The 15510-nt window shown below is 51.9% G+C and overlaps 7 protein-coding genes across 7 annotated transcripts; 5 read left to right on the forward strand and 2 right to left on the reverse strand.

Moving 5' to 3' along the window:
• Window positions 1–752: 752 nt before the first annotated feature.
• On the forward strand, window positions 753–1041 carry N7481_006050 (uncharacterized protein; the record flags this gene model as incomplete). Its single annotated transcript, XM_057265269.1, has 2 exons — window positions 753–807; window positions 857–1041. 2 exons carry the CDS (start codon window positions 753–755, stop codon window positions 1039–1041), a joined length of 240 nt encoding a protein of 79 aa, XP_057122989.1.
• A 940-nt stretch (window positions 1042–1981) lies between these two features.
• N7481_006051 (uncharacterized protein) lies at window positions 1982–4867 on the forward strand (the record flags this gene model as incomplete). The annotated part of the gene is made up of 1 exon (XM_057265270.1): window positions 1982–4867. One exon carries the CDS (start codon window positions 1982–1984, stop codon window positions 4865–4867), a length of 2886 nt encoding a protein of 961 aa, XP_057122990.1.
• Window positions 4868–5631: 764 nt separating this feature from the next.
• On the reverse strand, window positions 5632–6581 carry N7481_006052 (anticodon-binding domain-containing protein; the record flags this gene model as incomplete). Its single annotated transcript, XM_057265271.1, has 3 exons — window positions 5632–5727; window positions 5808–6318; window positions 6451–6581. 3 exons carry the CDS (start codon window positions 6579–6581, stop codon window positions 5632–5634), a joined length of 738 nt encoding a protein of 245 aa, XP_057122991.1.
• An 862-nt stretch (window positions 6582–7443) lies between these two features.
• Window positions 7444–9573, reverse strand: N7481_006053 (NADP(+)-dependent, decarboxylating phosphogluconate dehydrogenase; the record flags this gene model as incomplete). The annotated part of the gene is made up of 5 exons (XM_057265272.1): window positions 7444–7884; window positions 7944–8372; window positions 8441–8892; window positions 8998–9185; window positions 9557–9573. The coding sequence occupies 5 exons, from the start codon at window positions 9571–9573 to the stop codon at window positions 7444–7446; spliced, it is 1527 nt and encodes a 508-aa protein (XP_057122992.1).
• A 1270-nt stretch (window positions 9574–10843) lies between these two features.
• On the forward strand, window positions 10844–11923 carry N7481_006054 (RNP domain protein; the record flags this gene model as incomplete). The annotated part of the gene is made up of 1 exon (XM_057265273.1): window positions 10844–11923. One exon carries the CDS (start codon window positions 10844–10846, stop codon window positions 11921–11923), a length of 1080 nt encoding a protein of 359 aa, XP_057122993.1.
• A 503-nt stretch (window positions 11924–12426) lies between these two features.
• On the forward strand, window positions 12427–12714 carry N7481_006055 (uncharacterized protein; the record flags this gene model as incomplete). The annotated part of the gene is made up of 1 exon (XM_057265274.1): window positions 12427–12714. One exon carries the CDS (start codon window positions 12427–12429, stop codon window positions 12712–12714), a length of 288 nt encoding a protein of 95 aa, XP_057122994.1.
• A 394-nt stretch (window positions 12715–13108) lies between these two features.
• Window positions 13109–15445, forward strand: N7481_006056 (uncharacterized protein; the record flags this gene model as incomplete). Its single annotated transcript, XM_057265275.1, has 3 exons — window positions 13109–13267; window positions 13288–13641; window positions 13736–15445. The coding sequence occupies 3 exons, from the start codon at window positions 13109–13111 to the stop codon at window positions 15443–15445; spliced, it is 2223 nt and encodes a 740-aa protein (XP_057122995.1).
• Between the last annotated feature and the right edge of the window lie 65 nt (window positions 15446–15510).

The following is a 15510-nucleotide window of genomic DNA, read 5'->3' on the forward strand; positions in this document are numbered from 1 at the left end:
CATCTTCAAGTTTACTGCTAGCGCATGCTCTAGGTTGACTGGAGAATAATTCTGCTATTCGCTGTCTGGATATTTCAGCATCTGGGCAGCCAATCTTGAACCACGGGCTTGATTCTGCAATTATTGACGTTATCACATACCCTAAAGCTTCTGATATCGCTGTTCTAGATTTAAATATCTAAAGAAGTCAGATGGGGATGACTTGTTCCACTGACATCTGCCAAGGAATCAATATTTATGGGGATATAGGCCCACTGTTTCAGCATGACAGATGTGGAGTGCGTCGAAGAAAACCTTGGATCCTGCTTGAAATTTTATATTGGTCGTCGATGTCTCAGCCTCGATTGGAAACCGCTGACGAGCAGCACGCCTAGGTTCGTGTCGGCTCGTATTCTCGCGCCAAGGTCGACAAATGTATTTTGGGGGACCCCGCAAACGGAATTCTACTCTAGTGGGGCAGGGAACTTACTAGTTATGAGTTAGAAGGCTTCCGGGTCCTTCGTATCCTGTCGCCGGTGTCTGAGATCTATTAGATCAAGTGACTGCCAGTGGTCACTGGCAGTTCCAACTTGAACTTTTGAAGGGTGGGCTGAAGCTCTGAGCCTTTAGTACGAGTAGTACTAGTAAAATATATAAATCCGGGGGGAGGTCACGGTGGATCCATCGCATTCAAGGACCCAGCAATCGGGACTATTTCTACATTATACTACTACCGAAAGTATTACAATACTCCAGCTAAAATCCACAGCACCATGCACTTTTCCAACCTAAAGCTGCTAGCTATTCTTTCTTTTACCAGTCTAATCAGTAAGTGTTTACTCTAACCACTGACTAGTAGCTACATTAACCTTTGCAGCGGCAAAATGTGCACCAGGATGCGGCGATGCCGATGCGTGTATTGGGACTGAATTCTGCACTACTGCGACCTTCACCACACCCAGCTCAACTGTTCTGACGACATGCGTACCCACGGCAACTTGTCTTGGAGTATACGGTAAGCACCACACTATTGAACCCGGTGCGCAAAGGCAAGAGTGTTAATAGATGTTAGCCCAATGCGATTTTGGGAGTGGGATGGGCTGTTGCTCGGGTTATTGTGCGGCGACCAGATGCCGACCCACTGATGAAAAATGGCCTGGCTGTAATGAGGACAATGGGCCATGTTTGGCTGATGAGAATTGTTGTTATGGGAATAAGTGTGTTGAGGGCCTTTGTAAGAGAGCGTTGCAGTAGTAGATAGTAATGTCCCACAGTTACTGGGAACTTCCTTTGCCTTGTGTTTACTCTAGGTGAATGTATTGAGTAATTATCGATAATAATCTGCTCTTTGCCTGTTCGTTCGGAGAGCTGGCTTTACTCATTATGAATTGCAGTACAGTATCATGTTTTTTTTTCAAGGTATCTGTGATAGACTTAAGATAATAAAGCCAAGATGTTATCTCAAGTAAGCCCAATTTATTGATAACTTGAATTGGAACCAAACGAATATAACTTCCAAGGTTGAAATAATTCTATCACAATCCATCTCTCCTAATAACCTCTATAATCTTCCCCACTTCAACTGGATTGAGCAATACACACATATTATTAACCGGCAGAGTAGTCCTAGCACTCAACAGATATGCGGCGTATTATTCAACTATCCCATGGGATCTTCTAATATGATCTAATCATACCTACCCTGTACTCGAACGACTAACTAGTAAGTACTAGCACTTCGTGCTCGACTTCCAATTGGTCCAATCGTGTCCCCGTGCGGGGGCCACGTGATGCCTGAGGCAGGAACGTGACTCAAACGCAGTCGAGTCAACTGGAGTTGCGACGCACCGACTTGGAACTGTCAACCACCTCACTTTGCGCAAAAATGCTGTTTGTCCTTCAATTACAGTACTGGCCTATATCTGGATATCGAATATCTTTACAAGTTATATTACCCGTGTGAAACTGTGCAAATCTTATATTGCATCCGCGATTGACCGCCATGGCATCCATATTCACCTATGACCCTGACCCGCCCCGGGTTTCGTCCCCGTGGTCGACTTCTGGGTCGTCGACGCCCCAAATCGCCGTAGCCAGTGGAAGAGGGCTGTCAATACGGACGAAAGCAGCTCTGGATCACGCAGAAGCAGACTTCCTGTCCGACTATGGGATCACCAAATTGGAGCCCGAGCCCCAAGAGGGTCCCACTGAGTACAAGTTGCATCTGCTACTCCGTCCACGACGGCCATATATCGCCATGTCGACAGGCCACGTAGTCGCCGGCTCTTATCATTGTCGCGCGGCCATTGGGAGCCAGCAACCGCCTTCGCAGGGACCATCTCCACTCCAGTATGCAACTACCCCGCGGCCCATGCAAGCGAAGTCCAGCCAGAGCCGCCAGCAACGGCTACAGGGGCTTACAACTCAATTACTATGGCGATTGCAGCAGTCATCGCCGTTTCATTCGTCTACTACGGCAAATCTTGTTGTTCCGGTTCTTCCAGAGGCGACACTGCCTACCAAGCCCGCTCGCTTGCTACCTGGGCTTGAAGAAAGCCAGGGTGCTTTGTATGAGATTGGAGTTGCCGATGATGGAACCTTTGTCGGCCTCACGCAAGGTGAACTTGACGAGAGTATAACAAATCTGCAAGCCATGGCTGCAAGTCTCGGGTGCAAGGTGGAGATACTCCGCAGAGTTCTTGTTGGGAAATGTGAGTGGGCAGAGGAATGCTCAACCGCATTGCCAGAATCGGTCAAAATCCAAAAGGAAGACCTTTGGGTTGCAGAAGCTCTCGTCAGCCCCGATCTTGATTTTTACAACCTCTCTCCAGCCCTGGCAAGGAACAATGCCGACGATGCATCGAAAGCAGAGTCCGTGTCTAATTCTGCATTGGAAGAGGAATCTTCGCATACCGAGCAGATTCGAATCTCAATAGCGGGTCCTAGTACAGCGGGGAAGTCCTCGTTACTGGGAACCTTGACCTCTTCTACTCTCGACAACGGCAGAGGCTCAAGCCGACTAAGTCTGCTCAAACATCGACACGAGATATCATCGGGAATTACCAGTTCCGTCGCCCAGGAGCTAATTGGGTATGCAGCAGATGAACCGCCCACCGTGATAAATTATGCGTCTGGGAATGTGGCTGCATGGGATGATATCCATGCCGCTTCGCATGGTGGTCGCCTGGCTTTCGTCTCTGATCTTCCAGGATCCGTGCGATATATGAAATCTACGTTACGGGGCCTAGTCAGCTGGGCACCTCACTATGTGTTGCTCTGCATTCCAGCGAACTGCGGAGCTGAGACAACAGAAGCCGAAGCCGGCAGCGAACAAGTTTCCGAAATCGACCTTTGCCTCGCCTATCTCACTCTATGCTTGAAACTTGAGGTCCCCGTGCTGATCGCCATCACGAAACTTGACGTGGCATCTCGAACCGGACTACGGGAAAATCTCGCCAAAGTTTTGTCAGCACTGAAGACCGCAGGTTGCAAACCTGCAATACTACCGGCATCTCCTGCGGCCGACAAAACTCTCGATTTACATCAAGTCGGCACCGCGGATCGCACTGAGGTTCAAAATTCCATTGAAGCTGCGAATGGAGATTGGTCTCGCACGGTACCAATAATCCTCTCCAGCGCCGTGGACGGCACCGGAATTGGCAAACTGCACGCATTTATGCGCTACCTACCCATTCCCCAACGCCCACCTCAAAGAACACACCGTCTCTCCGAACCCACAGTCACAGACCAAAAGGCCAACTTCTTCGACGTGGACGAAGTCTTCGCCATCCCTCCGTCAAAAGTATACTCAATATCCGCCGACAAGGGCAACGAGAGCAGGGGAATGGTACTATGCGGTCTAGTCCGACACGGCAGTATCGCCATCGGCGACGAAATGACCCTAGGCCCAATCTTAGTCGACACAACCGCAGACAATGACAAAGAGCCAACACCACTCAGTCTTCTCTCCCGCAGCAGCGGGCCCGGACCCTCGGCCGAGTTCCCAGCCTCATTCGCGGCAAGCGTTCTAGCCAAGGACCCCAGCGCCCAGGCGAAATGGCAGCGCGTTCGAGTAGTCAGCGTGCGTGACCTCCGACTCCCCGTCCACAGACTCAAACAGGACCAGGTCGGGACTATTGGAATTGAGCTCCTCGCCTCACCTACCGAAGAAGGAAATATGCCTCGGATTAGCCGAATTCGAAAGGGAATGGTCTTGACGGATTTTCACCCGGCGGGCGATTCGCTCCCCTCTCCGCTCCCGTCGACATTGTCTCTGCCCTTCCACACTGGATTCACAGCGACCTTCCCAGCCTCTGCATTTTCGGCCCCGAGCTCGCCGCCGCTGTTGCTCGGCGGTAATGCTATCGCCTATATTGCCAATATCAGGACGACGGTCCGTGTAGTGAGTATGGCGTTGGCCGGTACAAATGACGAACTTGTCTCGGAACCACCGTCGCCGTCGGAGCCTGAATTCTTCTCTTTCGACGGGGATCATTCGCCCTCACCGGCCCAGGAGAAGATTAATGCTGGAGGTTCTCAAATGAATGGCGCGAATGGAATTCGTCGACGACAATCTGTAACGGACATCAGCAAGGTTGTCTTGAATAATGTCCCGGAGAATGGCGCCGATCGAAAGAATGGCACGTCGGTGCCGTCTGAGACGTTGCGTGAAGATGTCAAGATTACCTTTGCCCTTGTTACGTCTGTGGAGTGGATTGAACTTGCTTCAAGGGTTTTGGTTATGCCTGGTGTCACAATGGGGCCGTCGTCTGGTGTTGCGATGTCGACGCCCGCGTCCGGGGCTGCGGTCGTTCCTATGTCGGGATTGGAAGGATTTGTGGGTACTGTATGCGAGGTTGTTCCTTGGAGGGCCTCTGGTGAGAATTAGAGTATAAGTTGCCAATATGCATTTGGTTTTAGATATATTTTGTTTTGTGATTTCTCAAGTTGACCTTTTCGTACTGCCAGTCAGCGCTTGCATTTGGAATTTACCACATCTTGAATTGGTTATTACATGTCATCCATGGATACTAGTAGTTTTGTTATAGGGGATAATTCTACGAATGGACGGTTGGTCCAAGACTGACTGGTACGTCGGGATTGTAGGTTGAAAGCAATTAACTTGATCGATATTCTAGAATTCCCTCAAGGAATAGTAGAAGCATCTAGAAAAGATGGATTTGCCAGAAGCAACTTCCAAGGTTCCTATGACCCTTTCTCTGCTCTAACAGAAGGGGAAAATAGAACAAGTCAAAGAACGATGTGTATGTCACTCCATCCCGAATATTCTCTAGATTAAGTAGAAACAACACATCGATACATAAATAAGAGCGGTAGTTGCTCCTGTACTCGATTCCGAACATTTCTGCCATTTTTTTGGCAGCATAGGCGGCGACCGTGATGGTCGCGCAAATAATCTCTCTCTGGATCCATTCCGTGAAGGGAATCTTCTTATCATGAGCCACACGATATCATCTCACCCCTGGGGTATTTGCTTGAAAATGTAAATCAGATATAGATAACAGCTAGATGTCACCTATGACCCGATACCGCGGAAAAAAAGGAACAAATTCGACAAGTAAGTATCGTCTAATCAACGCAAACCCTATCTTGCAAGGGCCAAGTTGAGTTGTGAAGCCGCCCCGAGTAAATCTATCCGCCCTTGCGCTGATCCCGGGCAAAGGTACTGGTTGATCCGATAGTGGCACTGGCGTTGCGAAACTCGATTTTTTTCCGTTCCATCTCAAGCTATTAACCCAATTTCGTTAGCCTATGTCCCTTTGAGGAAGCAACCGCCATCTCGACATATTGCCATAGATTTCACTTACCACCTTGCGAACTCGAGCGAGAGCGGCTGTATCACCCTCCACCAATGGGCGGCAATCCTCTACGCGGTAGGGAGAGGCAATGGTAACTGCGTCCGCAACGACAATGTTGGAGGAATCCCAGCGAGCAGGCATCGTCCGGCTAAAAGCGTCGAAAATCTCCTGAGCCTCACGAGTGACGCCCTTACCCCGACGCGCCTCACGATCCATCGCCTCACCGATGGCCTTGGCCTCACGCGACTTCAGGGCACGGGGATCGAGGGGCTGGATGGGCGGTTGGGCATCGGTAAAGGATGGGGATTCGGAGGAATTCGAAGAGGGGAGAGTGAGAAGTTGGAATGACTGAATGCGAGATACAGGGATGACATGGTAGTCTCCGTTCTGGGCCTGTTTGGGGTCTGCCGGCGAGGGAGCGGGGTTGGTGTTGATAGCAACGAGGTTCGTGAGCGGGCATGCTGTGAAGAGCACACCCTCGAACGTAGAGGGCGTAGGTGAAGCTGCGGTGATGCGAACGCTGGCAGAGAAGAAGACATGGTTAGTTCTGGAGCAAACACAAGACAATGAAAGGTGCAATGATCAATGAACATGGTGATCTGGACAGTCTGGCTTGTGCCAGCGCAGCAGCTGGCAATGGGGTCGCACTCACCGAGCACCGATTGCGCCGCTCAAAGCAGCCTCCATGGGTACCATAGCAGTCGCCATGCCGGGCCCAGATGCACTACCCGATGAACCTTGAGATCCTTTGGCACCGGAACCCTGGCGCTTATTCTCCGCCATGCGGCGTGTGACGGTGATTGCCGGGCGGTGTGATTCACACGAGTCCACAACAGGAACAGGGAGGATTCAGGATATCCTTAGGTGAAAGCAGGTGGTGTGCCTTTTCACCTTTACCGATGAGCGACGGTGAGCTCAGCTCATGTGACGCAAACGGGTGTCAATTGGAGTTCTTGTCCCAGCAGGAGCTCTCAATCAAACCCCAGTATGTAGGAAGGAAGCCTGCAGACGAGGGAATGATCCTTCCTGTTAGGATGGGAGGTTGGGAAATCCTAATTCCTTTGTTAATAGAGTCGGCCGGAGGGTGGAGGAGGAGAGGGAAAAGAAAAGAAAGAAAAAGGACGAGAGTCCCAAAAAGGCGATGGAAGGGAGGCAGGAGGGGAGATGCCGATAAGATGGCAGGTGCGATGGGACGTTGCTTGGGATAGCCCCGATCTGGTTTAGCGTGGTATCCTGGCGATTACCTCATACATGCCTGGAGCACTCCTCCGTATAGGTCAAGTGGCCAAAATGGCCGCAAAAGTTTCCAACTCCTATATTGCCCACCTGGCCATTGTTTACCTATCTATTCCATATTGGGTAGCTACTAGTCTGCCATGGGAAGGCGAAGACTAGGGGGGATCAACTAAGGGACTGGAAACTTTTGCGGCGCCACTGTATACTCCGCACATTTTACAGTTTATACATCTACATCTATATCTACCCCTACCTAGGTATCTGCCTAGGTACCCCTACCCGCGTGCAACACTGTCTGTACCTACTTTTAGTAATAATGTGCTTGTAATAATAGTTCGTAACGTTCCATTCATGCGGCATCTAAATACATTGAACCCAATTTTTTACCCTTCTATCTCCCACTTGGCATTTATGCCACGTAGGTGGAGGCAGACACATCACCGCCACGGCCGGTCCAGTTGACGTGGATGTCCTTACCCTCGGGGAAGGTCTCGCTGGCGTGCTCGGGCTTGATGCGGAAGGTGTGGGCACCGAAGTAGTCACGCTGAGCCTGCAGCAGGTTGGCGGGCAGGTCCTTGGTGCGGTAGCCGTCGTAGAAGCTGAGGGCAGTGGTGAAGGCGGGCAGAGGGATACCCCACAGAGCGGACTTGCTGACAACGTTTCTCCAGCCGGACTGGGCGGTGGTGATAGCCTTGGTGAAGAAGTCGTCGAACAGAAGGTTCTCGAGATCGGGGTTGCTGCGGTAGGCGTTGGTGATGTCCTTCAGGAAGACGGAGCGGATAATGCAACCACCGCGCCACATGAGGGCAATGGAGGGCTTGTTGAGCTTCCAGCCGTACTCCTTGGCGGCCTATTTTCAGTAGTTAGCTTAATGTTCCAAAATCTTGAGTGGGATCGACGAATTCATACGTCCTGGATGAGCATAAAGCCCTGGGCGTAGGAGATGATCTTAGAGGCATACAGAGCCTGCTCGAGGTCATCGATGAAGGCGGCCTTGTCGCCCTCGAACTTGGGGGTAGGGCCACTGAGGATGGTGGCGGCACGGGTACGCTCGTCCTTAAGAGCAGACAGGCAGCGGGAGAAGACGGCCTCGCCGATCAGAGTAACGGGCATGCCGAGGTCAAGAGCGTTGATGGCGGTCCACTTGCCGGTACCCTTCTGGCCGGCCTTGTCGAGGATCTTCTCAACGAGGGGAGTGCCGTCGTTGTCGTTGTAGTAGAGAATATCGCGGGTGATCTCAATGAGGAAGGAGTCCAGAACACCAGTGTTCCACTTGGCGAAAACATCACCAATCTCCTTGCAAGAGAGGCCGAGACCACGCTTCAGGATGTCGTAGGCCTGTATGGAGAATTAGCACCGCTGCTTGGCTGCAGAGCCGCGGGAGTAGTGGGGCATGAGGAACGTACCTCGCAGATCAGCTGCATGTCACCGTACTCAATACCGTTGTGAACCATCTTGACGTAGTGACCAGCACCCTCGTCACCGACCCAGTCACAGCAAGCCTCACCGTCGCTCTTGGCGGCGATGCTCTGGAAGATATCCTTAATGTGGGGCCATGCGGCCTCGTTACCACCGGGCATGAGGGAGGGACCGTAACGGGCACCTTCCTCACCACCGGAGACACCGCTGCCGACGAAGCTGATACCCTTACCGTCGAGATAGCGGGTACGGCGGTTGCTGTCGGGGTAGTGGGAGTTACCACCGTCAATGATGATATCACCCTTCTCGAGGAAGGGGAGGAGGGACTCGATGAAGTCATCGACGGGCTTGCCGGCCATGACCAGGAGCATAATGCGACGGGGGCGCTTCAGCTTAGCGCAGAACTCCTTGATGGAGTGAGCACCGACGATGGGCTTGCCTAGGGAATATCAGCATACGGGATCTGGGGGAAAGAGTACCCTGCGGTGCCTCGTAGAGCCAGAGAAGGAGGGGGAAAAATAGGCAATATTCCAGAATGGCTTACCCTTGGCCTCGTTCTCGAGGAAACGGTCAACCTTGGAGGTGGTACGGTTGAAAGCGCAAACGGTGAAGCCGTGGTCGGCAGCGTTCAGAATCAGGTTCTGGCCCATAACGGCCAGACCGATGAGGCCGAAATCAGCACTGGGAACATGATGCACCGGAGCGCCGACATTGATGCCGGCGAGACGGGCGCTATCGTCAGCGACATAATTCTCTTGTCAATAGCCGCGAAACCGCGAACGAAGGGGAAATGGAGAGAAATGGAGGTGGGGACGACCCGAGTGATTCCGAAGATCGCGGAGCTCTGAGCTCCTGGCGTGGATGATGCGCCGGCATGAATTGCAGTCACGTTGGTGACGCTGGGCTGCAATTGCCGGGCCTCTCACAGGTCACAGAAGCTCGCGGACTCGTTGTCCGGGAATCCCCAGGGGAATCTTGGTATAGAAGTTGACGATGGCGGGGGAGGGGGAGGAAGAAGGGGGGAGGGGAAAGGAAAGCTTGACGGAATTGGTGGGAGAGGAGGATAGTATAGGGTAGAGAGGAAGAGAATGATGTTAACTTACACAGCTTGGTCAGCCATGATGGATGATGTGAAATGAAGAGTGGTGAAGAAAGAAAGGGGAGAGAGGGTTGAAGGAGGATAAAAGTATGGAGGGGAAAGAAGAGAAGTTGAGCCCAACCGGGTGACGGAGCAAGTCTTCCGTCATCTGGTGGAACGTGGGACACATGGGGGGCAGCAGAACCAGGTCACCTACTACGAGAGTAGACTTAGCTTATTGGGAGTGGAGGCGTAACCGTCGAAACCACAAGGCCATTACTTTGTCCGGTGTAGCGCCAAGTATCCGGTCCAGGACGACTCTGCTCCGGTGAGGGTCATCCCACTCGGGTTCTGTTCTCGGAGGTTCCTAGGGTTGGGGGTAGCAATCATTATCCGACCCGATAATACCTTCATCAATTGGTAGTGTAATGGGATGCTTATAGTACTTCCTCTATAATATATGGCAACAAATGATTCTGATAACATCCGCAGGAAGTGCTTATACATGTGGTTACCATTCAAGCTACATACGAATATGACTACACTAGTACTATATGACTGCATGCAACGCGGGGCATGGAGGGGTAACTAGTACATAGCTGCGGAACATCAAACGGTTGCCCAGGACGAGGCAAAAGCCCCCTGTGAAGCCGAAGTCGCACAGGGGAAATCCGGTCCATTTAACCGCCATGACAGGAAAAGGTAGTTGATTTCCGCGCATTCGATCACCGCAGCACCGCATCCACGCATCGGTGAACTCTTCGGGGGACTTTCTTGACGATGGAGAAACTTGCTCCGTTGCCGACATTCCCACTAGTCCCCATCCGGCCTAGGGTGGGGGTTGCTTGCTCCCCTGCTCAGTCAGCATGATGTAACTTCTGCTGACTCATTCGACTGGCTCGGTCTGGCCTTATCACCTCATCAATCTGATCTTGGTTGCCTTGTGGCCTTGTTGCCTTGTTGCCTGGCCGTCTTTCTGCCTTCTCTGATCAGCTGACATCAATTTTCTTGGGCGGTCGGGTCGCATGGAGAATACCCTACTGAAGACTGAAGAAGACTGAAGACTGAATACTATCACTCACTCCAACACCAAACCCCATCCTTCACTTTTTCCACCTTCAACTATCTGCGTCAGACCGCTCTACATATTTTCACTCTTCCATCCACTTTATCCAAATCACGCGATCAGGACTTCAGGTGGTACGCCTGGCAGATTAACTGTCATATCAGTCAGGCCCTGAAGGTACGTACGTGCAGTTGCTCCTCTGCACACACAACTCAACCGTCTCTCTTTACGGACTATCCATTCATCATGTCCTATCCACCCCCTCCAGGTCTCAAACAGACTCCCTCCTCTCTTCCGGCTCGTCCTCCTCCATCCGCCAATCCTGCCCAGCCGGGAGGCAATACCCGCCAACCGGGCTACAATGCCTTCACGGCCTTTGCTCCTCGCTCCGTAGCTTCTACCCAGACCAATCGCACCATCAGCCCGGTCGTCTCGGCACCACCTGTGTCCAATCCCGGATATGCCGCGCCTGCGACTAGCTACGGAAACTACTATCAACAACCAGCCCAACCAGCCCAACCTTCATACCAGAGCGGTCCCTCATACTATGCCGCCGGCACCGGCACTGGCACTGGCACCGGCTATAATGAGAATAGCTATGGCTCGACCGTCCCACACATCCAAAACCCCTTTGGTTCCACGCCCAACCAGTCGTACGGTCCCGGCCGTGGCGGCCGCGGCCGCGAAACTGGTGTAGATGCCGAGACAGAAGCCCAAATCGCACAATGGCAAAGTGCATACTCGAACATGGGCGATGAGGCTGCGGCTGGGAAGCGTCGTGATGTGGCCCAGCCTGCGACAGGCACTACCAGCACCTATACCGGTTCAGCAACCCCCACCACCGTCGGCACCCCGCTCCCCCAGCCCGAATCACAGAAGACAGTGCAGCGCTCCGGTGGCGGTCAAAATTGGAGTGATACCACCCTGCTTGAATGGGACCCCGCTCATTTCCGCCTTTTCGTGGGTAACCTTGCTGGCGAGGTGACGGATGACTCGCTGGTCAAGGCATTCGCACGATACACTTCCGTGCAAAAAGGACGAGTGATCCGAGAGAAGCGCACGCAAAAGAGCAAAGGGTATGGATTCGTTAGCTTCAGCGACGGCGACGACTATTTCAAGGCCGCCCGAGAAATGCAAGGAAAGTATATTGGTTCGCACCCGGTTCTGCTGCGACGAGCCACGACCGAGGTCAAGCCGGTCTCGAACAACAAGAACCAGAAGAAGAATGGAGGTGGGAACCGCGGAGGCAACCAGGGTGGAAAGGTGAAGCATGACGGCGTAAAGAAGTCCGGCAAGACCAAGGGCGGCTTGAAGATTCTTGGTTAAAACACCTTTCGTCTGTAATAGTAATATTGAGCATTTTCTATGATGAATCTGACCTGCCCGGGCTCTTCCAATCCACTTGATATCATGATATTTTACCTGAAATGAGACTGAGAGGACTTTCTTAGGTATGATTAGAATACATTAATTGGTATAGATCGGTCTGGAACCGCTTAATATTTAGCCAACCAATCCAAAGTGGATCTGGTGATGGTCTGGCATCAGCTGACCTGCTCTGTTTCAGCGACTAGAACCGTGGTGAGTGTAGGGTGTTCGCACGATTCTGTACTAGTGGTGACATCAGTGAAACATGAGTTCTTCAGACGCGGGACAATATAAAACAACTGTAGATTGTAGTAGGTGCCCAGGTGGTTTCCCTCCAAACACCTTACTAAACCCTATTGGAGACAAACTTGAAGTAAGCCGCACACTTTGTTACTCCAACGTTCTCTAAGATTCTGTTTCTCAAGCAAGCTCGCTCATCTAGCTTATCATATACAACCAATATGAAGTTGTTCACTTGGATCTCGTTGACTGCCCTTCTCGGGGCCACTGGGGCGTGGAAACTGAAGGCCGGAAACCAGGAATGGAGCGGAACGACTCTACCAAATCCCGCGTGTCAATCTGTTTTGATCCCGAGAGGCGCGCAGATCAGCTGGAAGGGATCTCATGGGGCCACTACTGTACAATTCTTCAATACGAAAGGCAGCTGCAAGCAGGTGTATCGCACGGTGGCTGGACAGGGCGATATCAATGCCTCCAACACTCTATATGGATTCATGGTCAAGCCATAATCTTGGGGGAATGTGGATGAAAACTTAAAAGCAGCATTTTTCATGTATTTCATGTATTTCTGTCTTTCTATATCTCTATGTTCTATTCAATTCATCCTCAGTATATGAAACTAGCCTAATTCTCTGCTCTAACCACCACGGGTTAGTACTAGTAGACTGCCAGTGGTATACTCAGGCCGAACCAATAAACTCGTGGGGGCGATGCGCCAAGGCCACCCAACTTCGCGGAGTCAGTAAGCCTTCTTTCTTTCTGCAGATTTACGGGAAATTTTCCTCCACCTGCTTTGGGGAAAGAAACAAATACCTTGCCCAGAACTGCTTCTCCTTTTTCTTCTATCATTCAGCATTTTTCATAACCGCCCACGGTCCCGTGGATGTCGTGGATCTGCCAGGAATGGAGGACCAGGTAGACCTGGCGACCAAGCCTGAACGCACATCATCCCAATCTCGATCTTCTGCACCAAAAGTTCGACTGAGTTGCGAAGCTTGTCGTCAGCGCAAGGTCAAATGTGACAAATTAAGTCCATGTACCAGCTGTGTACGGCTGGGATTCGTTTGCGTCCCTGTTGAGAGAGAGCCCGCTTACCGCGGGGTCGGACAAGGAGGCCGCCCGAGCGGGCTCCTAACACGGACAAAGAGCTAGCAGACCGAGTGGCCAAGCTAGAACAACTCCTCAGGCGTGTGGCCTCCGAGCGTGATGGCGCCCCAGCCACCGGCTCCTCTTCTACCGGGCCTAGCACGGGCGCTGGCACCGATTCGAGTTCGATCGGGGAGCATGGACTACAGACGAACATCCCGGAGCAGGAGGCCGCCTGGCGCGATCAGCATTCACAACATTCTACTGGTTCTACCATGACTCTGCCACATCGGCATCGTCCGTCGACTTCTTACATGGGTAGCTCGTTTTGGGAAGATATCATGCAGCAGGTAAGCACTCTAATTTATGTTGCGCCTCTTGCGGTGATACAGTTGTATCTTTGCGTCCCGATTGACTTTTTTTTTTTTTTTCCTTCCGGGGTAGACTTCAGAGCTTCGTGATGTTCTCGACGATCGATTGGAAATTAGAGACGATACTCAACGTCCTTCGAACATGGGGGCTTCTGCTATTGGCTCCGAGAGCTCAGAAAGTACCGGCAATTCACCCCAGTCGTTTCGAGGCATCACTATCACCGCCCAAGCTCGCCGAAACCTGTGTGAGATTTATATACGAAACGTAGACCCCGTTTTCAAAGTCCTTCATAGGCCCTCGCTCCGGGCCTTTTTACGCGATGACCAGCCATATCTGGATTATGAACTTGATCATCACGCCCCAGTAACTCTGGCATACGCTGTCTACTACGCTGCGGTAGTAACGATGGACGACACACAGTGTCAATTGTTGTTCGGCCTCGATAAAAAGACCGCGGCAGCTTGCCTCCAAGCGGAAACGGATGCTGCACTACAGAGGTCGGATTTCGTGACGACAAATGAACTGACTGTGTTACAAGCATACCTACTGTCATTGCTTGCGGCCCGTTGCCAGGATCAAAGTCGACGTGTCTGGACAATGTCAGCCATGGCCCTCCGTGTCGGTCAAGCGTTGTGTCTTCACATGCGGGATCCGCCATTCCAAGTCAACCCCTTCGAACAAGAGATGCGCCGCCGTTGCTGGTTATGTATTGGACTTTTAGATTTCTCGGCCTCGCTGGATCGAGCCTCGGAACCGATGATGCAATCCGCCTGGTTAGACTCGCACCCGCCTTCCAACATCAACGACGAGAATATCTGGTTCAACATGAATGTTCCAATTCAAGAACCGCCCGAGGGTACATTCACCGACCTCACCCTGACCCTAATCACAGCGGCAGCACAGTCCGTCGCGAGAATGATTGCCTACACAGATTTCATTGAGCAAGCCGTTGAAGAAATGAGCTCAAGACAGCAAATGCTCCTCAACTTCCAGCACAAAGTCACGAAATTACTCAGCGGATGCCGACCAGAATCATCCCCTTTCCAACTCTATACAAAGCGAACAGCAACCACAATTTACGGCTGGCTCCAGCTAGGCTCTCTCCGACCCATATCTCGAAGTCGCAACTTCACCCCTCCCGCCGTACAAGGCGACGCCCTTCTCAGTCTCGCCGTAGACAACCTCGCCAAGGTCCAAGAATCCTACAGCGACCCAACCACCGCACAATGGATGTGGTTCGGGGCCCTGTGGGTACCGTGGCACGGTCTGGCCGTCGCATTAGCCGAGCTATGCGTCTGCAAAGATCCAGAAGCAATGTCCAGACACTGGCCCGTCATAGAACAAGTCTATCACCGCTCAAGTCTCACAATCGCTGACTCACAACACGGCATGCTCTGGAAACCTCTTGAAAAATTAATGCATCAAGCTCGAGCTCACAAGCATGAAATGCTCGGCAGTGCCTCCCCGAGTGAACCATCTGTTCACCAGACCCCGCCCATCGCCATGCAACAACCTCTCCAATCGGTCGCCGAAGAAGTCCATGTTCCCCTCGCGTCGTGCTATGATCTAGAGGTCCAGCCTGATCTTGCTGCTGGTCAGCTCGATCCGGCTGTTAGCATGCCGCCGAATATCATGCTGGAGCCTTGGCCAAATGTTTGGGATTCGATGGATTTCAGTTCGAATAACCTGCAGGGCTCGGTGGATAATGTTGCTTGGACGAATTATGAGAATTTCATTGGGGATGTATATGATAGTGTGGATTCTATGTTCTTGTCGCGATGATTTGAATGCTATCACACTGGCAGGTGATGTTCAAGTTCTCCACTCAAGGGTCTGACAGTATTGGT

Source organism: Penicillium waksmanii (assembly GCF_028829765.1).
Source record: "Penicillium waksmanii strain IBT 27052 chromosome Unknown utg000005l:1.0-5232799.0:1.0-5237142.0, whole genome shotgun sequence".
Taxonomy (NCBI): Eukaryota; Fungi; Ascomycota; class Eurotiomycetes; order Eurotiales; family Aspergillaceae; genus Penicillium; species Penicillium waksmanii.